Here is a 23,029-nt window from a genome sequence, read left to right as displayed (position 1 = left end):
AATTTATTAGGGAAGGTCTAGTTATACTTGATAAACTAGGTATACTTGATATACTTGGTATACTCCCCAGTGCAGGGGGAGGGAATGGACTGTATGACTTCTCAAGGTCTCTTTAAGACTTCTATGTTGGTTGGTACTATTGAACAACATCAAAACAGTGAGTGCCCCAAAATATTGCCCATCTCTGTAACTGTGCTGCAGCCATTGCCGGAACACCTTTCTTTGGGTTAAAAATTGAAACTAGTGGCTGCTGCTCTGTAACCAAAGTAGATTGTTTCCCATTAAGATATCGGTGAAACTTTTTAACTCTCCGGATTAAACTCATTATTTTTCTATCAATTTGGGTATAATTATATTCTAAGACAAGGCCTTTCAGTATCATCTTCCAATACATGTGAAATTACTGCTCCTATTCCATATGGGGAATAGTCACAAGCTAAGTTTATAGGTAAGGAGGTATTGCTGTATGTAAGCACTTTTTCAGATGTTATAAACTTCTTTACTTCATCCTTAGTCTTGACACACTGTGTGGGCCAACACCATTTCTGTCCATTCTGTCACAGTTCAGTCAGGAGATGTTACATTATCACTATGTTAGGTAGGAACCTTTGGTTCTTCTTCGAGTGCTTGCTCATTTCCATTCTATATTAGGTGTGTGTGCTCGCTACATGTACTGGTGCCGGAAGTTTTTCCCTCAGTGGTATCCATAGGGGCTGGCTCTGGCGCCCCCCTGGAGCGACACGCACATGCCGCGATATAAGGGGCACCGCCGGCTCCCCCCACCCTCAGTTCCTTCCTGCCGCCAGTGACGGTGCTGGAACGTCTGCTGCTTCGGCTAGCTTTTCGCTTCGTTCAGTGTATCTCACGAACGTTTTTTCCCCCTGAAAAATAGTTGTATATAGTTAGTAGTTACCCTTAGTGTTAGTTCTAGTTAGTTGGTCCCAGATGGGACTCAGCCTAGGGACGGGGCATGCCCCGGTCTCCAGGCTTTAAGCCATGCGATCATTGTAAGCGGCCTGTGCCCATCAGTGACCCGCACATTAGTTGTTTAAGGTGTCTAGGTAAAGGACACATAAGCGACAAGTGTCGCATCTGTAAATCATTCAAACTCCGAACAAAAAGGGAGAGAGACATCCGTCTTAGGGCACTCCTGATAGTGTCAGCGCTGACCTTGGCACCGGAGCAGAGGTCCGACTTGGCCATGAGCACTGCAGCTTCGGTGCGGAGCGCTCCACCAGCACCATCTACGAGTCGGCACCAATCCCCCTTCCCGGCCCCGGCCAAAAAGCCCAAGAGGACCGCGGGGGGACGATCTCCCACTTCCTGTAAGGGAAAGGAGAGGGTCGGAGAAGAGCCAAGACCCGTGCTGGATGACTCAATACCTCCGTCAGGGAGTCGGGTCCCAGCTGAAGTCGAACGGTCTAGCCCCTCCCTTACTATGCCTGCCACACGGGACAGTGATGAGGGCCTCTGTCAGCTAGAAGTCCCGTCGATGCCCGAGGCCCTGGAGGTAGCACAGGAGATCCTGACACTACCGGTGCCACCCAAACCGGCCCTGGAGGTATCCAAGTCCAGGGGTAAACCCACCTTGGGACCATTCCACGTGACCCTGCCTCAGCAGCACCGCTCCCCATCACAGGGTACGTCCAGCCAGCGCTCGCCCCACAAGGAGCCGTCATGCCACGGAAGTAAGGAGGCAGGCTCAGAGAAGCCCTCTTCGGTCTCCAGACCCTGGGCATCGACAACGGGATTCAAGGCGCGGCTCACCGGTAACCTGGCACAGACCTGCGGAGGCACGCGCTCCCCGGCATGAGCATCGAGACTGACCCTTCGTGTCTCCAATGCCTTGGCACTCATCACGTGACTGATCAGTTGAACAGAGCTACCAGTCATATGCCTGCCGGCACCTGTCGCCGAGACGCAAATCCCCACGGTTGGGGAGATCCTCCTGACGACCAGCCCGCTCTGGCTCCCTGTCCCGCTCTAGGTCCCAGTAACCAGTTGAGCAGCGTGAGGCATAGTTCACCAGTTTACCTACGCAGATTCACCGAACACCGAAAATCCCCGAGGGCCCGTGTGAGGGACTTGTCTCGATCGGACAGGTCGACGTTGGGCACAGTGGCGGCACCACTGGGCCTCCGGTCCAGCCAGTCATGGTCATGCCGCAGTGACTGCTCCGCTTAGGACTCCGGCACTGAACAGGAGTCCTTGTCAGCGGGACAATCCCCGGCACCAGTGGTACCATCGACATCATCAGCACCATCGGCACCGCAACCAATCCCATGGCCTCCTGGCCAATGGCCGGTGGCATAGTACCCCTGGAACCCGTTGGGGTTTACCCAGCTTTGCAGGCCGCCCGGTTAGTGGCGGGGGCCTCAGATAGGCTACTGGCCGCAGCATCCCACCCTCCTCCAGAGGTGGAGGCCCCACAGGAAAAGACCCTCCAGGCCCCTGAGGACCCAGACGTGCAGTCAGCTGGACCACCAGGGGATGTGGTAGATCCCTCAGCACTGAAGTCGTCCTCATCGTTGTCAGACGAAGCTATTACGGGTTCCCCTCACCCAGTTCCACAAGATGACACCAAGGCTCATCATGAGCTTTTGAAGAGGGTCACCTCTAACCTGGAGCTCCAGGCAGAGGAACTCGAGGAGCCGTCAGACTCACTGTTCGACATCCTTTGTTCCACAGCACCCGCCAGGATGGCTTTACTCCTACATGAGGGGGGTATCGAAAATAATTAATGCTCTGTGGCAAACCCCCTCCTCCCTGCTACCCATTTCAAAAAGGGCTGAGCCCCAATATTTAATGCCAGCTAACGGCCATGAGTATCTCTATACCCACCCGGCTCCAAACTCCCTCATTGTTGAGGCCATTAACCAGAGGGAAAGGCAGGGTCATCCGGGGCTACACCCAAGAATAAAGACCCAAAGAGACAGGATCTGTTTGGGCGAAAAATTTATTCATCTTCCAGCCTTCAGTTGAGAGTTCCCCCTGACCATGGCCCGGGTTTGCCTGTGCCTGCTGGGACACATGGCAGCATGTACGTATGTCGTCTGCTGTGCCAGGCTCAGGATGCGGCCCTTACAGCAGTGGCTGGCGACGGTCTATTACCAGTCTAGAGATCACTTGGAAAAGTCGTTACCATCCCACCAATGATACTTACCTCGCTATAGTAGTGGACCAACCCCAGGGTGATCCTGAAAGGAGTTCCATTTGACAGCCCTCGTCACTCGATCGAGTTGATATTGGACACCTCGGACCTTGTCTGGGGAGCACATCTCGGTGGCCTCCAGTCCCAGGGCATGTGGTCTCCAGAGGAGATGAAGTTGCACATAACTGTGAAGGAGCTCAGAGCAGCACGCTTAGCCTGCGGAGTCTTTCTACCGCACCTGGCAGACAAGGGGGTGAGAGTGTTGACGGACAATACGGCTTGATGTTTTACATCAACAGGCAAAGGGGAGCACGCTCATTGGCCCTCTGCCAAGAGGCACTCCGACTGTGGGATTTCTGCATCGACCATACGATCCAACTGGAGGCCGGTCACCTCCCCGGCATCAGGAACACACTGACAGATCGCCTCAGCAGATCCTTTTCTTCTCACCACGAGTGGTCACTCCATCCAGAGATAGTCCGGACCCTCTTCCAGAGGTGGGGAACTCCCCAAGTGCACCTGTTTGCCACCAGACAGAACAGGAAATGTCATCGCTTCTGTTCCCTACAAGGCCTGGGCAAAGGCTCCCTCTCCTTCCTCCTTTCATGGTCGGGTGCTCTGATTTACGCCTTCCCGCCAATCCCACTCGTAAAAGGTCAAGAGAGACAATTGCCAAGTCATCATGGTCGCCCCGGATGGACCTAGCAGTGGCCGCTCCCTGGCCCCTTCCCGACTGACCGGATCAGCTCTTACAACATCATGGGTGTCTCCTACACCCCAACCTTGCCCCCCTCCACCTCACAGCATGGATGCTGCGTGGTTGAATTTGGAGGAGTGGGCCTGCTCTAAAGAGGTCCAGCAAATCCTCGTGGAAAGCAGGAAGCCTTCCACTAGAGCAACTTACCTGGCCAAATAGACGAGGTTCTTCCATTGGGCGTCTGAGTGTAGCATCTCTCCAACGCGCTCCTCCTTACAACCTATCTTAGATTACCTGCTCCATCTTAAGAACCCTCTCTTTCATCAGAGTACACCTTGTAGCTATCTCCGCTTTTCACCCGTCAGTCCAAGGTCAGACAGAGTTTTCACACGACATGTTGGTCTGATTCCTGAGAAGCCTTGAGACTCTTCCCACCAGCCTGGACTCCTGTTCCACAGTGGGACCTTAACTTGGTTCTTTCTAGGCTCATGGGCCCGCCCTTGGGAGTCACCTAATATGGAATGGACATGAGCAAGCACTCGAAGAAGAAAAGACAGTTACCTTTTCCATAACTAGTGTTCTTCGAGGTGTGTTGCTCATGTCTGTTCTATAACCTGCACTCCTTCCCCACTGTCAGAGCTTCCGGCAAGAAGGAACGGAGGGTGGGGGGAGCCAGCAGCACCCCTTATACCACGGCATGTGCGCGCTGCTCCAGGGGGCGGCAGAGCCGATCCCCTACGGATACCACTGAAGGAAAAACATCCGGCACCGGTGCATGTAGCAAGCACACATACCTCATATGGAATGGACATGAGCAATACATCTCAAAGGACACCAGTTACGGAAAAGGTAACTTTCTTTTGTAACTAACTATCCCTAGGAAGGAGCATAATCGTGACACATTTTGTGGTTGGGTTGCCTTTAGGACAGCTTCAACTTTTTCTTGTGATTTATATAAGCTATCTTTGTCAATGGTGTGGCCACAATATGCAGCTTAATCTGAAAAATTCATATTTGTCTTTATTAGCGCTTATAGGACCAAACAGCCTTGCCATGTGCCTTTTGGGGGTTCTCAGTGTGTTATTCATCACTAGCTCCCATGACCAGTATATCATCCAAGTTGCATGAGTATCATGAATGCCCTGTAATCTCTGGTCCATAGCTCCCTGCCAACTAGCTGGTGCGGACGTTATTCCAAACTCTAACCTGCTATATTGAAATATGCCCTTGTGCATGTTAATTGGAAGGTACTTGTCGTAGGATCATAAGTATGGCCGTACTGGGTCTCACCAGTGGTCCATCTAGCCCAGTATCCTGTTGCTGACAGAGGCCAGTGCTTCAGAGGGAATGAACATAGCAGGGCAATTTTGAGTGATCCCATTTGTTGTCCAGTCCGAGCTTCTGGCAGTTGGAGGTTTAGGAACACCCAGATAATGGGATGCCTCCCTGACCATCTTGGCTAGCCATTGATGAGCCTATCCTCAACTGGATCACCTATTATCCAATTCTGTTTTGAACCCAGTTATACTTTTGGCCTTCACAACAACCTATGGAAAGGAGTTCCACAGGTTGACTGTGCATTATATGAAGAAGTACTTCTTTGTTTTAAACCAGCTGACTGTTAATTTCATCAGGTGACCCCTAGTCATAGTGTTATGTGAATGGATAAATAACACTCACTTTGTCCATACCATTCATGATTTTATAGACTTCTATCACATCCCCTCATAGTCATCTCTTTTTTGTAATCTGAACAGTCCCTGTCTTTTTAATCTTTCATCATGTGGAAGCTGTTCCAGGCCCTAATAATATTTGTTGCTCGTCTCTGCACCTTTGCCAATTCTAATATATCTTTTTTTTGAGATGAGGCACCCAGGACTGCATGCAGTATTTGAGGTATGGCCATACCATGGATGAATATAAGTGGCAATGTGATGTTTTCTGTTTTATCGTATATTGCTTTTCTAATGGTTTCTAACATTCTGTTAGCTTTTTTGATTGCCACTGCACACTGAGCAGATGTTTTCAGAGAACTATCCTCAATGACTCTCAAGATCTCTTTCTTGAGTGGTAACAGCTAATTTAGACACCATCATTTTGTATGTATAGTTGGGATTATTTTTTCTAATGTACATTACTTTGCACTTGTCAGCAGTGAATTTTATCTGCCATTTTGTCACCTAGTCATCCAGTTTAGTGACATCCCTTTGTAATTCTTTGCATTCAGCTTTGGACTTAACCATCTTGAGTAGTTTTGTATCATCTGCAAATTTGCCACCTCACTTGCGATCCCTTTCTTGAGATCACCATGTTCTTGAGGGGCCCCGCTGTTTACCTCTCTCCGCTGTGAAAACTGGCCATTTATTCTTACCCTTTCTTTCCTGTCTTTCAACCAGTTATTCATCCATGAGAGGACCTCTTATCCCATGACTAAGCAGTTTGCACTTTGCTTAAGCGTCTTTGTCAAAAGTCTTTGTGAAAGTCCAAGTACACTGTATCAACTGGATCACCCTTATCTACCTGCTTATTGACACCCTCAAAGAATTCCAATAGATGGTGAACCATGATTTCCCTTTACAAAAGCCATGCTGATTCTTCCCCAACAAATCATGTTCATCTGATAATTCTGTTCTTTACTATAGTTTCAACCAGTTTGCCTGGTACTGTAGTTAGGCTTACCGGCCTGTAGTTGCCAGATCACCTCTGGAACCTTTTTTAAAAATAAGCATTATATAAGCTACCCTCCAGTCATCTGTCTGGTACCGAGGCTGATTTAAGCAATAGGTTACGTACCACAGTTAGTAGTTCCACAATTTCATGAGTTCCTTCAGAACTCTTTTGTGTGAATACCATCTGGTCCTGGTGACTTCTTAGTGTTTAACTTATCAGTTTGTTCCAAAATCTTCTCTATTGACACCTCAGTCTGGGACAGTTCCTCAGATTTGTCACTGTCTTCAGTTTCCATTTGTAGGTAGGCTTGAGCTAGATCGATCTTGGAGAAATTCTTACCACCAGCTGATGACGCAATTACATACTCTGTTCTAAGTAAAGAATACTGAACTGCACACTATACTAAATTGTATGTTTTATCTACTAACAGATACACTTTCAGTTATGTAAAACAGCAAAAAAAATCATTAACCCAAAGTATTTCTTTTCACAAACTACTGGTGCACCAGATCTACTCCGTAGAGGACAGGAAGGACAGATATTCTAGGGGTATGTATGTGCAGGAGAAAATGGGAAACAGGAGGGAGGGGGAAATTGAGGAATGTGTGTGGACAAGAATGCCCGGGTGCCTTGAGAGGGTAAGAATTTGGTGCATATTTGAGCATGCACATGACAGGAGGGAGAGGGAAATTGGGGTGTAAGCTTTGGTGTCTTTGCGCAAAGCAACTGTAAATCCATCTTAATTTGCAAGTATGTTCTGTCTGCCTTGTCTTTTCTGCCAAAAAAAAATTGTTCACTGAGGAAGATATGTGGACAGAGGCGTCATGTGTAATTAGAAGGCAACATTAAGACAGAGTGTAAAGTCATCTGCTTTCAGGAACTGTATATTTTTCCTACGGTGATCTGTTTTTCAAAGAATACTATTTTGTGTTGATTATAATATCCCAAAATCTCTAGTAAAGTGCCAGCTATTTGTATGTATGTCTTTTTATTTTATTTTATTTACCATTGTCTTAACTGTCTAAGAACTCAACTTTCTTTCTGTGAGACTACAGGTTATGGTATGAGAATCCTGGTGTATTTAGTCCACCTCAGCTGACTCAGATCAAGCAAACATCTCTTGCCAGAATTTTGTGCGACAACGCTGACAATATAACCAGAGTGCAACGTGATGTCTTTAAGGTGGCCGAGTTCCCACATGGTTATGGTAGCTGTGAAGAAATTCCTAAACTGGATCTCAGGATGTGGCAAGATTGCTGTGAAGGTCTGTATCCAGGGAGAGTATTGGGAGTGCATCCTTTGTTTCTGGTTACATTTTAAATGGCCTGCTTTGAAGAAATTTTAATAGATTTTTAGTTCTCTTAATTCAGCTCTAACTCAAGCTGAACTAGAACATGGATAATGTGCTTACAAAACCAAATTCGGAGTTTGTAGAAGTAATATTCCACTTCCCATAGAAGTAATAGGCAGTGAAGGAATCTGGTCAGGAGATTGATTTAGCTACTGTATAGCTAAGGTTTTGGTTCTGTTCTATTAGCAGCTTACTTATAAAAAAAAAAAACACTGAAACCTTACAATTTTTCCTAAATGACATTAAAAATTCTAGTAAATTGCATAGTTTGATTAAAATTTGGAATGTAAGAATCAGTGTTGTGCTCACTATACTTAAATGTATATGTACTAAGTCATCCATGTATTTAATTGTTATAGTTGTGTAAGTAGGAAGCATCTGTTTTTGTTATTCTTCCTGTTTTGTTCAGTGCAAAATACTTTTCCACATGGAGGGCAGAGGAGCAGACACTTAGTTACCAAAAGCTGTTACCTCTTAGATTGCTTGAACAAAATCCGGATTTAATTTTTTTTTTTAGATGCAACACTGTTCTATTCTATAATAACAAAACCAGATTACCTTCAAAGTTTACTTAACTAATCATACAGCAGAATTACTGATTTATCATTATAAAAGAATTAGAGTTTAAATGAAACACCCAGGATTTTCTTTCTACTTTCTTGACATTCTGACCTGCTGCTTGGAATTGTCACAGGCCCCAGGCAGTAGCGTAGCTGGCGGGGGAGCGGGGCAGTGGCCGCTCTCCCACTGAGTACAAGTGGCGCCTTTTCAATTTCTTGGCGCCTTTTTAATTTTTACTCACCCGGCGGCGCTCCGGGTCTTCGGCGGCGGGCCCTTCACTCGCTCTGGGCCCGCCGTTCTTCACTCGCCAAAATGCTGCCACGGAACGAGTGAAGGTCCCACTGCCGAGGTGCCGCCGAAGACCCGGAGCATCGCCTCGTCAGTAAAAGTGCCGCTGGGTGAGTAAAACACCACAGCGGGTGACGCCTTTTTTTGTGATCACTCCCCCTGTTCCCTCCACCTGGCTATGCCACTGGCCCCGGGGCCTAACTTTTCTGCAAGGTGAACTATTTGAGCTATGAGCTAGCTAAATTCAACCTCTGCGGCTTTTTTCAGTATCTTAACAGAGGAACAATTACCCTATGTTTCAAGTAGTCAACTAAGGGCTGGTCCACACTAAGCCCCCTGTTCGAACTAAGATATGCAACTTCAGCTACATGAATAACGTAGCTGAAGTCGAAGTATCTTAGTTCAAACTTAAAGGTACTTACCGCGGGTCCCACACGCAGCAGGCAAGCTCCCCCGTCGACTCCGCCTACTCCTCTCGCGGAGCAGGATTACCGGCGTCGACGGCGAGCACTTCCGGGATCAATTTATCGTGTCTAGACAAGACGTGATAAATCGATCCCAGAAGATCGATTGCTTGCCGCCGAACCAGCGGGTAAGTATAGACGTACCCTAAGATTCAGGAGAAATGGTATCAATTCATGGCTCTGCCACATACTTTCTGTATAACATTGGGAAAGTAGCTTATTCTCTCTGTAACTCAGTTCTGCACCTGTAAAATTGTGATGATGATCCTTTCTTACCTCAAAGGAGTATTGTAAAGATAAAAGTATTAATCTTGGTAAGACGCTTAGGGTATGTCTACACAGCAATGTAAGCCCAGACTCGAGCCTGGGCTCAAGCCTTGTGTCCACACGCCAATTGTGTTAACCTATGGTTCAAACCTTAGGTTCCAGGACCCAACAGGGCTGAAGGGTCCAAGCCTGTGTTAAACTGGGACCTAGGGTCTGAGCCCTATTGCTTTCCTGTATGCACGCGTCCCCAGCTTCTTGACTCAGGTCCTGGAAGTCTTCCCGATGTATCCCAAAGTTTCTTGGGACAATTTCCTTAGTCTTCTCTATGCTGACAATCTGTGGTGCAGTCTGTTGCACTCTATTGCAAACAGAAGCCACACTTCTCTTTGCACAGGCAGCGGCTCAGGTCAGCATTAACCCATTGGCTGCTGAACACTGGTCTGCGAGCATTGCTGTCAGGAAGCTTGCAGGGTTTTCAGTGGAGACCATTCAGAAGAAGCTTTTTGTAAAGAGAGCTGCTTTCTGGTCACAAGAGCCTAGCCAGATTTTGGTGTACGCTGCCCAGGTGCCCCTACAGACGCAGCCTGGGGAGGGCAGGGGAAGAGAGCAGATCAGGGACTAAGCAGATGCCCTGTCGGTAGGGGGAGAAGCAGAGCTCCTGGCTCAGCATGGCTTGGGGAGGATGACCCACAACTCCCCAGCCATACCCCCTCCAGGACAATTCCCCTGTCCCTGCCCTATCAGGGTGGCGAGTGGGAGCAAGCCCCAAACCTCCCCGCAGCCTCTTGTGGTAGTGACTCCAGCTCCTCCTCGCTGCTGCACAGAGCTTGCACAGAGCAGCTGACAGGTGGGAGGCAGCTCCTGGATTCCAAGATGTTGGGGGTCATCCCTCCCATGGCCGAGCTGAGCTGGGAGCTCTGCTGCTTGCCCTCCCTGCAGGGCACCTCTTGGTCCTGCTCCACTCGTTGTCCCTTGCTCCTGCTCTCCCCCACACCTTCCCTGGGGCGCCTGGACAGCGTTCACTGTGAGGGCCGTGACTGGGAGCCTCTTGGGTGTCCCTTATCCCTGCCTTCCGGGGTGCAGTGGGGGAGGGATAAGGGATCCCTGGGGTGTGCTGAAGCACACTGCACCCCAAGCCTTGGGGATACACTTTACTGTTCCACAGCCGGCAGCAGCCAGGCTAGGGCGTGTGTGTGTTTTTCCTCTGAAACCTACATTTTATGTCAAACTTCAAAACAGACAAATAAATAAAAAACCAACCAAGCAAATACATTTGAACCACCCCATTTTAAAAATTAAGAATGGCAAAGTTTCATTTAAATAGTTTGATAGTCTTGGAGACTGATGTCCCAATTATCCTCAGAACAGGTGCACATGGGCATTTTCTTGCCAATGTGATTCAGCCTAGAGGGGGAGAGCCCAATTTTCATTTAGTTCAGTGTAAAGCCATCTCAAACTGTAGCCATTCTACTGAGACAGCCACCCAAAGGAGCTAATTATTCAGTTTATGTATTCATGTGCTCCGTTTGGGCACCTGAGTCCCATTGATAGCATCGTCACAGTGAGAAAACAAGGTGGGCAATAGAGTTTTCACACTGTGCAACACATGCATAGGGCTAGAGTGTTGACAGTGGCAGGCAGGGACGCTAAACACTGAGATAGGGTTACTTTGACTCGGGTCTGTACACTGCAGTGTGGACTCCAGAGGCCTAGGTATGAACACGTGTCAGAAAATCCTTAACCTAGGGTTAAAATTCAGTGTAGACTCTTAAACCCATGGGTCAGTTGAATAGGGTCCTGCTAATCCTAAGCTTACATTGCTGTTTAGACATACCCTCAGATACTGTAGTGATGCGGGCCATATAAGAAGATGACAGAACATTAGGCATGAAAACATGACAAACCGAGGTCAATGGCCTATTTACTTTTTTGGAGCCAGGATTTCATCCCAGTTGCCTAGGGTATGTAACATTCATCAGTACAATTTTCTAAGTTTCTACATTTCTTTCCTAAATCTTATCTAAATCATAAAATAGGGGTATCTGATGTGGTATCCTATCTCTACAGTGGCTCAAGACCTGATTTTTCAGAGAAAGGTGCAAGAAACCCCATATTAGAATAACTTGTCCAGAGGAGACACTTCTTCCTAATTCTTACCAGTTAGTGATGGACATATGCCCAGAAACATGAGAGATTTCTCTCTTGTACATTTTTATCCTTTCTAAGTCTGATTCAGGAAGGCATCCATTAAAATCAATGGGATTAAAATACATACTTTATTTTAAGCATGTAGATTATAGGTTTTTAGGCCAGAAGAGACCATTAGGTTATCTAGTCTGTACTCCAGTATATAGAATTTCACCCAATTACCTCTGTGTTGTGCCTAATAACTTGTGTTTGACTCAAGCATATCTTCCTGAAACAAGACATGGAGATTCCACCACTTCCCTTGGTAGTTAGTTCCAGTGGTTACCACTCTCACTGTTAAAATTTGAGCCTGATTTCTAATCTGAATTTATTTGCCTGTAACTTCTAGCTATTGGTTCTTGTTATGCCTTTCTCTGATAGATTTAAGTGACCTTTGGTACCTGGTATTTTCTCCCCAAGAAGTGACAACTACAGTGTATAAGTACCATCTCAATCATCTTTTTGATAAGCTTAAATAGATTGTTTTCTTTAAGGGTATCACTGTAAGGCATTTTCTTCAGCCCTCAAATCAGATTTTAACTTTTCTCTTCTCCTTCTCCAATTTTTCAGCATCCTTTTAAAATGTGAACATCAAAACTGTGTGCAGTATTCTAGATCTGTCTCACAAATGCTGTAGATGGAGGTAAAATGACCTCCTTACTCCTACTTTGCAACTCCTCTGCTATAGATAGCCAAGGATTCCATTAGCAATTCTTTTTGCCATAGCATTGCTCTGGAAGCTCATGCTGAATTGCTTGTCAACTATGAACCCTACATCTTTTTCCAGAGTCACTACTTTCCAGGAAATAGTCCCCCATTCTCTAGGCAGAGTGATCATTCTTTGTTCCTCAATGTTTGACCATCCATTTGGCGGTATTAAAAGGAATTTTGTTTGAATGGGTCCACTTTCCTAAGCAATCTAGATCACTCTGTATGACTGCTCTTGCCTCATTGTTATTTACCACTTCACCAATTGATGAGTCATTTGCAAATTATACCAGCAGTGATTTTACGTTTGCTTCCAGGTCATTGATAAAAATGCTGAATAGTATCAGGCCTAGTTTTGAAGCTTGTGGAACTTCACTAGAGACGCCTTTTTTTGGTGATGATTCCCCAGAGACAACTATTTTTTCAGATCTGTCATTCAACCAGTTCTTAATCCATTTAACATTTGCTTTATTGATATTAAATAGTGCTAATTTTAATGAGAATGTTGTGCAGTAACAAGTCAAATGCAATACAAAAGTTTTAAATGTATTTCATCTACACAGTTACCTCTTTTAACGAAACTTGTAATCACATCTAAAAATGAAATTGTTTTTTTTTTACAAGACCTGTTTTCCATAAAACCATATTGACTGTCATTAATTATAGTTCCATCCTTCAGTTTTTAATGATTGAATACCATATAATTTTTTCCATTATTTTGCCCAGGATTTTTATAAGGCTAACTGGCCTATAATTACTTGGGTCATCCTAGTTTCCCTTTTGAGTATTGGCACAATATTAGCATACTTAATTCAACAAGAGCCAAGAGGCTCTTGCTCTTTGACTTCAAAACCTATGCGGTAAGTGTCTGTTATACTTTGGGTATTAGATTTACATGCTGCTAAATCCTGAAAAGTCACTTTGTAAAATTGTATTGCATTTCAACGATTTGCATAGCTGATTTGCTCAGTTTTCAAGTTAAAAGATGTTTTTGAGATTTTGACCTCTGCCCCAATCAGGGGTGTTTAGGTTGTGACTCGTCCTGCAAATATCATAGGCAGTTCAGACTTGTCCATGAGGCTCCTTGGCTTGACTATAACCCTTTCATCCTTTACTAGATTCTCTGTCTCCAGTTTTGCAAACAGTGTGTTGGGTTAGTGCTCAAGCTTACTCCATTGCAATCCTAACTTTTAAAACTGATTTGTGGTAGTAGTGAGCAAAATTTCTTTTCATGTTCTCTCCTCTCCCTCCAAGGGGCTTTTATTTCCAGTTTTGTTCCATAAATGGGACGTCTTCCCATCCCCATCAAATGGAACAAACTGAAGGCAAGACAAGCTCTCCCTATGAAAAGACCCTCTTAGGAGTCTCAGAAGTGGAGCTCGGCCATAATTTCTTCCAGCTCCCAATCCCTGCTTTACAAGGGGACGCCTGGGTGGCTTATTGGGGGCCTCAGCATCCCTGCATTGCAGCATCCCTACTGCTAGCTGAAAGTCCTCAAGAGGTGCTTCTGCAGGAGATGGAACTTGGCAAACCAGACTGTCTGCACTTATCAAAGATACTTCAGGGATAAGTCCAAAAATCCTCTTTGGGTCCCATAAATCAAAATAAAACCTGAAAAGACCAAATAACATGAAGGGTTGGAGGAAGACCATAAAGCACTCCAGATTATTATATTCTTCCATTGTCATTTCGTTCCTCTCCAAAGATGAAGACCGCTCTTTCAGATTATAATCCAGAGACGGAGACGCATGAGAGGTTCTTTCCTCTAGAGATTTTGAATGTCTTGGGAAGAAAATGGTTGTCACCACTGAATTCCAGCCAGAGAAGGAGGAGAAAATAAAGCCAAGGACAAATATCTCCCTTCCAAAACTAGGACAAAATTTTCCATCCCCTACATTCCATTTTCAGCGATCATTAGCAGAGGTCACTGCTGATCTTCACAACTACCCTGTCTCCTTTCATCCAATTCTACATCTGAGTTTATCTGTCTGACATCTCTTTGTACGTGGTGTTGTCGCGAACTAAACGTAATTCAGAACTAACACAGAATACCTTATCTTCCCTCCTGTTAATGCCACCACCATCATCCACATCATATTCAGGTCATTCCATTTCTTCCACCTTGACAGCTCCAAAATCTGTCCTTTTCTTGCTATCCCTAGTGCTCAATCACTCATTCGGGACCTCATATCTCTCCTCAAATACTGTAACATCCTCCTCTGTGGCCTCCCATACACACATCCCCCCTCAGTTCATACAAAATGCAGCCAATAAAGTCCTTTTCCTTCTCTGTGCCTGGGAATGATTTGTAGGCATCATGGCCGATGTGGGTTTTAAAATTTACAGATTTTGGCAGGAAATTTTTTCCCATGTGTCAGGGACAAGAGGAAAGCAAAAAAATGCTTAAGGGAGAATTGGGCAATTGGTGATGGCTCTGTTGTCCGAGTGAATGTGGGGAGTGCCAATCAGGGAGCTAGCAGATCTAATAGATGGGGTGGGCTAAATGGTAAAGGGCATAAAAAAGGCAAAGACGAGGAGCTTGGGTCTGATGTATTTAAAAAAAAGGGGAGCCAGATCAGTATTCCCTCTAATTTTTCCCACCCATGTGCGGAATGAATTTTGTTATGTGCACCAATATGGAGGTGATGTGTGACGCATCACCTCCATATTGGTGCACATAACAAAATTTATGTGGTGGGGATGGGGCTGAGGGGTTCGGAGTGTGTGTGGGGAGTGAGGGTTCTGGCTGGGGATGTGGGCTCTGGGGTGGGGCCGGGGATGAGAGGCTCAGAGCTGGGGCAGATGGTTAGGGTGCGGAGGGGTGAGGGCTCCAGTTTCGGGTGCAGGCTCTGGGGTGGGGCTGGGGATGAGGGGTTCAGGGTGCAGGAGGGGGGCTCAGGGCTGGGGCAGAGAGTTGGGGTGCAAAGGTGGGTGAGGGCTCTGGCTGGGGATGAGGGGTCTGGGGTACAGTGGGGCTCCTTGGGGCTATGGTGGGGAGAGAGGACTCCTCTCCTCCCCTCTCTCCCCACAGCTCTCTCTCCCCACAGCAGCACCTGGTCTCCTATTTTTTTCTTTATTGCTCATTGCTTCCCAGATATCTCGCACTGAGAGAGAGGTTATGACTAGAATGGAAAATTAGTTATCTGATTACTTCCTTCCTTTAGGTGCTTCTACAATGGCCTCTTTTGGTGGGCATGTCTTCAGTTAACAGAGTGGAATAAGAGATTAGTGTTAAGAAATGTATATTTGGAATTGAGTATTTCCTTTTAACTTCGCAAGGTCTTATCTAGAGAGAGAAAAGAAAGGGCATGCTATGTCCTGGAGCTCTGTGGACAAATCTGAACTGCCTCCAGTATTTGCAGATATTTCAGACTTGGAGAGAGGTCATTTTGAGAGGGGAAATCACCATTTTTTCCCCCTTTTCTATCTTCCAGTGATGCAACTCAAACCTGGGGCTTTGAAAGTCCTTCTTTTGAACTACTAGTAACCAGAATTCCGATTTCAGAATCTTTTTAATAACGAGAGGTTCTGTAAAATCTATCTTGCTGTCTCATATCTCTGTTGACTGTCATAAGCCAATAGAAGCAAAAAGTAGTTTGAAAACTTGTCATTGAATAGATACAAGAAGAACTGATGAATGCCGTTTTTGTTTAGCACCTTTTCAGAGTAGAACTGCACTATAAACAAAATTATAGACTTCATGAAGCAGGTATAGGTCTGAATTGAACAAGGAGGTGTGAAGATCTGATAATTTATGGAAGAAGTGAACATAGTTAAAGGACAAATAATTTAGTGCCACTAGGTGAATAATTTAAAAAAAAATCACAAGATTTAATTAAAAGAAAAGAAAAACATCCATAAAAAGCCATATTGGAGAAAACAGGATTTAATTTTGTAGTTTTTTTTTAAATATATATATATTGCTAGTGTATTTACAATTATTTTTGTCGTAAAATTATCAATTTATAATTTAATTTCCAACATATAATTTGTTGTCTTATTTCAGATTGTAGAACTAGAGGGCAGTTTAATGCATTTTCATATCACTTCCGCGGAAGACGTTCTCTTGATTATAGCTTTCAGGAGGACAAGCCCTTAAAGAAAATGAAAATGTCCAAAACAGTGAGGTAAGGATTTTGTACTAAGGTATGAAAAAGGGTCAGTTTTTTTGTTTGTTTTTGTTTTCTTTTTGTGTAAGGTGGAGGAAAATTGAATGATTTCCTGCAAATGTACATTAGGTTCTTGCAGTCTCCAGTCCATCAGTCTGGGATTGATGCCTTTCACTCTGACGTTTCTAGATGTTCAAAAGCAAAATTGAATGCGACAGGTTGTTGTCAACTTTAGGTCCTGTTTCTGCTGTGGTTTACCTTCCAGCTCTAATTTTTCTAAGACCTTCTACGTATGAAACAATAACATTTAAGCCCTCAGTCCTGTTTGTTTTCCTCAGAAGAAATGTGAAATGTAAAGAAAAAGCAGCAGAAAATCTGGGTCCTTACTGCATCCATCAATAACAGCATCTATTTGCCTGGAAAATGCCCACACTCCTGCTGTCCCAAAAGTGATACAAGCAGGGATTACAGATAATATGTGCCCCACCTCAGTGTCTAGTACTTGCTTAGAAGCCAGGGAAGGGCAAATATTGGGGCAGTAGCATTGAAATCTGTAATAACGGGCTAGATTCTCTCGTGCCAAGATCCATTCAGTGCAGGAATGGGGGAGAGAAGAGTTTTGATTATGGCTTCCTGATCCTCAAGTTGCACCAGCACTGATATAAGTTACAGCAGCATAAGGTCTGTTCTGGTTTATGAAAACTCGGTACTATAGGGGACCCTATGCTAGCTGTGAACTGGCGAAGTAGAGGTGGGCTCTTCTCCATCCAGATGTGCCCTTTCCCTGCCCTGACACACACCTTATTCCAATTGGTGTAGGTGTAGGAACTAGTGTCACGTGTTTTATGATATCGAGTGTCCCGTTCTAGAGGAATTCTCAAACCAGCAGTAGCAGCCAGATACTAGTTCTTTTGCAGCATTTGGAACTTGGAAGGGGAGAATCTGTCATAGTTCATATCTCCAAGAAAGGAGGCCTTTGCATAATAAGATTCCATCTTGTCTCCTTTTTGTCTAGAAATTGTGTTTCTTGTGTCCCATGTACCCCATGATTTAGATATTAAGCTGAATTCTTCAGATATAACTCTCTCTCAGATGCGATCAAACCCCAAACAGTTTCTCAAGAATCTCATCCTCATGGGGACCTTTTGAGGATGAAAACTTATTCTTCTTCAAGTGATTGCTCATGTGCATTCCACAATAGGTGTGCGTGCTCACCAAGTGCACTGGTGCCAGAAGTTTTTTTCCTAGCAGTACCTGTAGGGGAGCGCCCCTAGTAACCTCTGGTATGGCGCCTCCGTGGCGAAGTATAAGGGGTGCTGCACACTCCCCCCACCCTCAGTTGCTTCTTGCCACCAGTAAAGGTGCATCGGCACTGCTCTGCTCCAGCTTGGCTGCAGCTTTCCTCTTAAACTCTTGTTCATTCATAGTTAGTAGTACCTGTAGTTAAAATAGTTTAGATTGTTAGTTTAGTTTAGTGTGCCCAGGTCAGGGCATGCCCCATGCCCCAAGCTTTAAGTCGTGCGACACTTGCAGGCGGCTGATGCCAGTGAGTGATCTGCACACGGACTGTTTACGCTGTCTGGGGGAAACCCATCTCAGCGATCGCTGCAAGATTTGCAGATCCTTCAAGCCTCAGACCAAGAAAGAAAGAAACATTTCGCCTCCGAGCCACCAGTTGGCACCGTTCCACGTCCATGGGGCACACCAAGAAGGCTAAGAAGAAGTCTTCTCTGCTGATAAACCAGAGGAATACCAGGGGAGAGACTAGACCCACGTTGGGCAGTTCTCGATCCCCGTTGGCCTCCAGGCCTCCGACTCAGGTTGAGCGGTGCAGCCCAGCCAACTTGGTGCCGACCTCCCCGGATGTCTGGGGGCCCTCCATGCCGGAGGCCCTGCAAGTGGCTCAGGATGTCATGTCTCTGCCAGTTCCAGGGGCACCACCACCGTTGGGTCCCCGGTCCAGAAGCAAGCCACCACTTGGATCTCCGCAGTCGCCGCCTGATTGGTACAGTTCGCGTTCTAGGGAATGTTCCCGATGCCATTTGCCGATCAGCAACTGCCCCGTGCGCAGTCTGCGCCGGTCCCCGTCGACCCCCACCAGGTTGTCTGGCTGGGTTCTGACTGGCAGGAGTTCTGGGCACTGCTCCACCTTGCGAGGGGAGCGGGCCCCATCGAGACCGGGACAGAGGGCACCAGAGGTCCTCGTCACTGAGGGGCCATCATAGCCCGTCGCAATACAGGCATCAAAGCTGTTCCCATTCTTCATCTCGCTCCAGGACCACGCCGCGGCACTGCTCCCACAGTCCCAGGCATCGATCACCAGCACCTTGCCGTTGCGGATCCACCCGTTGGAGCCGATCGCGGAGCAGCTGCTACTGGCGGTTCTCCCGCTCCTCCACGCCAGGATCACGGTCTCGTGGTCGGCACCATTCCCAACGCCTCCGCTCCTCCCAATTCCGGGACAATGGCAGGTCGTATGTCAGCCCGGCCTCCTTTCGTAGTCATCACTCGATGGGACAGGCTAGTCAGGCTGAACAGCCTGCTCCGCCGGTGCCACATCAGGTGCAGTGGCACCAGGCTCCTTGGCCAGCACCGTGTACCAAGGCTCTGGTGGAGGAGGGGACAGTGGCTACCAGGGCAACCTGCAGGCAGTGTCAGATGCCGCGGATACGGCTGCAAGGTCTACGGCCTCCGTGGTGTCCATGAGGAGGGCATCATAATATAATTAATATAATATATGGACATCAACAGGCAAGGCGGGGCCCGCTCCTCTGCCCTCTGCCAGGAAGCCATCAGGCTGTGGGACTTCTGTATAGCCCACGACATTTGCCAACAAGCCCACCACTTACCGGGCTCCCAGAACTCATGAGCGGATTACCTGAGCCGAAACTTCTCCTCTCAGCACGAGTGCTGACTACACTCAGAGGTGATGCACAGGATTTTCCAAGAGTGGGGAACTCCTGAGGTGGAACTGTTCATGACTCAGCAGAACCGCCAGTGTCCCCGCTTCTGCTCTGTGGTGGGGTTGGGCATGGGCGCCATCTCAGATGCCTTCCTTCTATCCTGGTCAGGCCAGCTTCTCTATGCCTTCCCCCTGATCCCACTGATCGGCACGGTCTTGGAGAAGATAAAAACGGACAGGACCCGGGTCCTCCTGATTGCCCCAGCATGGCCCAGGCAACATTGGTACGGGACTCTCACAAGCCTGACAGTCGCCTTGCCATAGCCGTTGCCATCCCACCGGGACCTGCTCTCCCGGGACCAGGGCCGCCTCCTCCACCCCAACCTAGCACTACTCCACCTCACAGCGTGGCTGCTCAATGGTTAGGCCAGGAGGAAAGGACGTGCTCAGAAGGGGTTCAGCATGTTCTCCTTGAAAGCAGACGGCCCTCCATGCATCAGGCCTACCCGGCAAAGTGGTCTCAGTTTTCCCAGTGGGCAGCTGAGTGGAGCGTTTTGCCCGTGGCTGCTCTGATCCAACTCATTTTAGGCTGCCTTCTTCACCTTAGAGCCTAGTGCCCTTGTCCGTCAAGGTGCACTTGGTGGCTATATCGGCCTTCCACCCGCCGGTGCAGGGACACACAGTATTCTCCCATGCCATTCTCCTCCCGTACATTAGGCCCCCAGTCCCACAGTGGGACCTGAACTTGGTGCTGGCCTGGTTGACAGGTCCCCCATTTGAGCCACTAGCTACATGCTCCCGGTCGCACCTCTCAGGGAAGGTAGCGGTGGCGATCACGTCAGCTAGATGGGTCTCGGAGCTCAGGGCACTGACCTCCAAACTCCGGTACTTGGTGTTCCATAAATATAAGGTTCAGCTCTGACCACATCCTTTGTTCCTCTCCAAGGTGGTCTCCATCTACCACATGGGTCAGGACATCTTCCTGCTGGGCCTCTGCCCCAAGCCCCATGTGTTCAGTGAAGAGCGCCGCCTCCACATGCTGGATGTGAGACGGGCTCTGGCCTTTTACCTGGACCGTACAAAGCCATTCAGGAAGTCCTCGCAGCTGTTCATCGCCTCGGCCGAGCGCATGAGAGGTCGGTAGATTTCCATTCAGCAGCTCTCCAACTGGATCATCTCGTGTATTCGTACCTGTTACGACCTGGTGGGGATCCCCCCACCGCCGATTGTAAGGGCACACTCGACTAGGGCTCAGGCCTCATCGGCTGCCTTTTTAGCCCATGTTCCCGTTCAGGACATTTGCAGGGCTGCCACGTGGTCTTCCGTTCACATGTTCACCTCGCATTATGCGATCATCTCCCAAACCAGGGAGGACGCCGGGTTCGGCAGGGCGGTACTCCGTCCCGAGAGTCTGTGAACTCCTACTCACCTCCAACAGATATAGCTTGGAATTACCTATTGTGGAATGCACATGACCAATCACTCAAAGAAGAAAAGACAGTTACCTTTTCCGTAACTGGTGTTCTTCGAGATGTGTTGCTCATGTCCATTCCACATCCCTCCCTCCTTTCCCTCTGTTGGAGTTGTCTGGCAAGAAGGAACTGAGGGTGGGGGGAGCACGCAGCACCCCTTATTCCATGCAATGGAGGTGCCACTGCAGGGGGGTGCTGTGGGTGCTCCCCTATGGGTACTGCTAAGGGGAAAACTTCTGCCACTGGTGCACATGGCGAGCATGCACACCTATTGTGAAATGGACATGAGCAACACATCTCGAAGAACACCAGTTACAGAAAAGGTAACTGTCTTTTATAACTAGTCCAGCAATAGAGGCCTTCATCTGCTCACTCTCCCACAGAGATGTTGGAATCCTCTCAGATTCTGAAAGAGTCTGAAAGAAACAAGCTTTTACATACATTTTGTCATAGATTATTTATTTGTGTTTATATGTATAAACCTAAGACATTGTGTCTTTCTCAACCAGAGCCCCAAAACAGTTGGGACAAAATTACTCTGACTACCCAAATCTATACCAGGGTATAATCGACTCTGTTACACATTAATGCTCTATCCAAACAATGCTTAAGACTCTGTACACTTCTGTTTTTTAATCATCACAAATGTAAGGACTACCAGACTGTAGCTTTCACAAAACTGGTTTCTGAATCTGAAGTATTCAGTTACATGTTTACAGGGTGGGCTAGTATGTGTGAAGGGCCTTGTGCTTTAGCTAATATAACATTCTGCTAGCAAGGGCTCCGATTTTAAAAGTAAAATTCTGATCAAGCCACTGTTCAGGGCCCTTCGATTCATTTCTTTCACAAGCCCGAAAGTGAATGAGCCAAGAGAGTGATCCTAGTCTTCTCCAGGACACCCTTCTCCCTCAGGATCAGTTGGAAGTTCTTCTTATGAAACAAGAATACTGGGTAGGACAAAATGTGTAGTGTGACCACACTTTGGGTATATAGCGTATAGTTGTATGCCAACTAGACCAACTCTTATATAACATGAACAAAGGATACAGACAGAAATTTGCAGTTTATTTATTTGATTTTTATAACCATGAAAAAGTGCCTATCCCTGGTTCTCGGCTCCCTTGACAATCTCTTTAAATATATACAACATACACATTAAATAAACTATCTTTCCTCAATTGCTACCAAAACATAAAATTGTGGCCCCAGCAAATAACTAATTAAAATGTAATTGCTCCAACAGAATATCCACTAGTGTTCTTTTCCATTTTCTAGCCCCATAAATCCCCCCCCCGAGCCAGGGAGGAAAGGTGGGCCTGAAGGTAATGAACTAGGGATGTTATGGGGAGCCGATTCCAAAAGTAAAAAACCCTTAAGGAGAATGTGTCCTGCCATCACCTTTTATTTTATATCAGTATGGCTCTAGCTCAGGTCCTTGTGCTGACCATAATTGTGGAAGTATGACATGAGGAGAAAGGTTTAAAAATGTTTAATTTAATCCAGCAGTTGTTTGGTATAGAGACCTATTGCTATGTTATAAGAGATACAAAGAGAAAGATATCCTTGAAGTAAAAGTTGCATCTTGACTTAATGAGTCCAGCATATTCCAGTGTCCTAATAATAGTGTTATGCACTCACAAGGACCTCAAGTGCTGTATAGGCTCAAGATGAAGATAGTCCCTACCCACAAAGAATTTATAATCTAGAAGTCAGGATATGCTTGGAAGCGCATATAAGGTAACAACTCAGAGGGTATTTACTTGGCTTACTTTGTGTGAGTATTATGAAATGAGTGAACTGGAGGGCTTCTGTGGTGACTCAGTCAGAGAAATCTGAGCCTCTGCTGTCAAATTTTGCATTAATAAAATACAAGGCTATACACACAAAACCACGTGTTCTTACAGCAAACAAAACATTTTATTGCTACTTCTACATGTCTGATGAATTATAAACAACATTGAACAAAATTCATGTGAGGAATAACTCCACTCAGAGTAATGAAGTTACACCAGGAGTGAATTTATTGCACAACATTTCAGCCATTTTAACAACTTATATATACAGTTAATAACACTAAGGAAGAGTAGGAATAAAAAATGCTTAACAAACACTGTAACTTTCACTTTGACTGTTAAAAGTTGCCCTGAAGTAGCAGAGCATTGTAGATTATGGTTCTCCTTCCCAAGTGAACTTTTACCAACT

General features: G+C 46.5%; 1 protein-coding gene across 2 annotated transcripts in view; it reads left to right on the top strand.

The window, feature by feature from the left end:
• The window catches only part of PXDN (peroxidasin), a 147,733-nt gene that overhangs the window by 114,378 nt on the left and 10,326 nt on the right, over positions 1-23,029 (top strand). For both annotated transcript variants that reach the window (XM_054023165.1, XM_054023164.1), the window contains 2 exons: positions 7,574-7,782; positions 16,351-16,471. In XM_054023165.1, the coding sequence (XP_053879140.1) occupies positions 7,574-7,782; positions 16,351-16,471 (330 nt within the window). The remainder of the gene's footprint in view (positions 1-7,573; positions 7,783-16,350; positions 16,472-23,029) is intronic.

This window comes from Malaclemys terrapin, chromosome 3, assembly GCF_027887155.1.
Source record: "Malaclemys terrapin pileata isolate rMalTer1 chromosome 3, rMalTer1.hap1, whole genome shotgun sequence".
In the NCBI taxonomy this organism is placed as follows: Eukaryota; Metazoa; Chordata; order Testudines; family Emydidae; genus Malaclemys; species Malaclemys terrapin.
The sequence above is the reverse complement of the archived record's forward strand: the minus strand, read 5'-3'. Positions and strand labels throughout refer to the sequence as shown.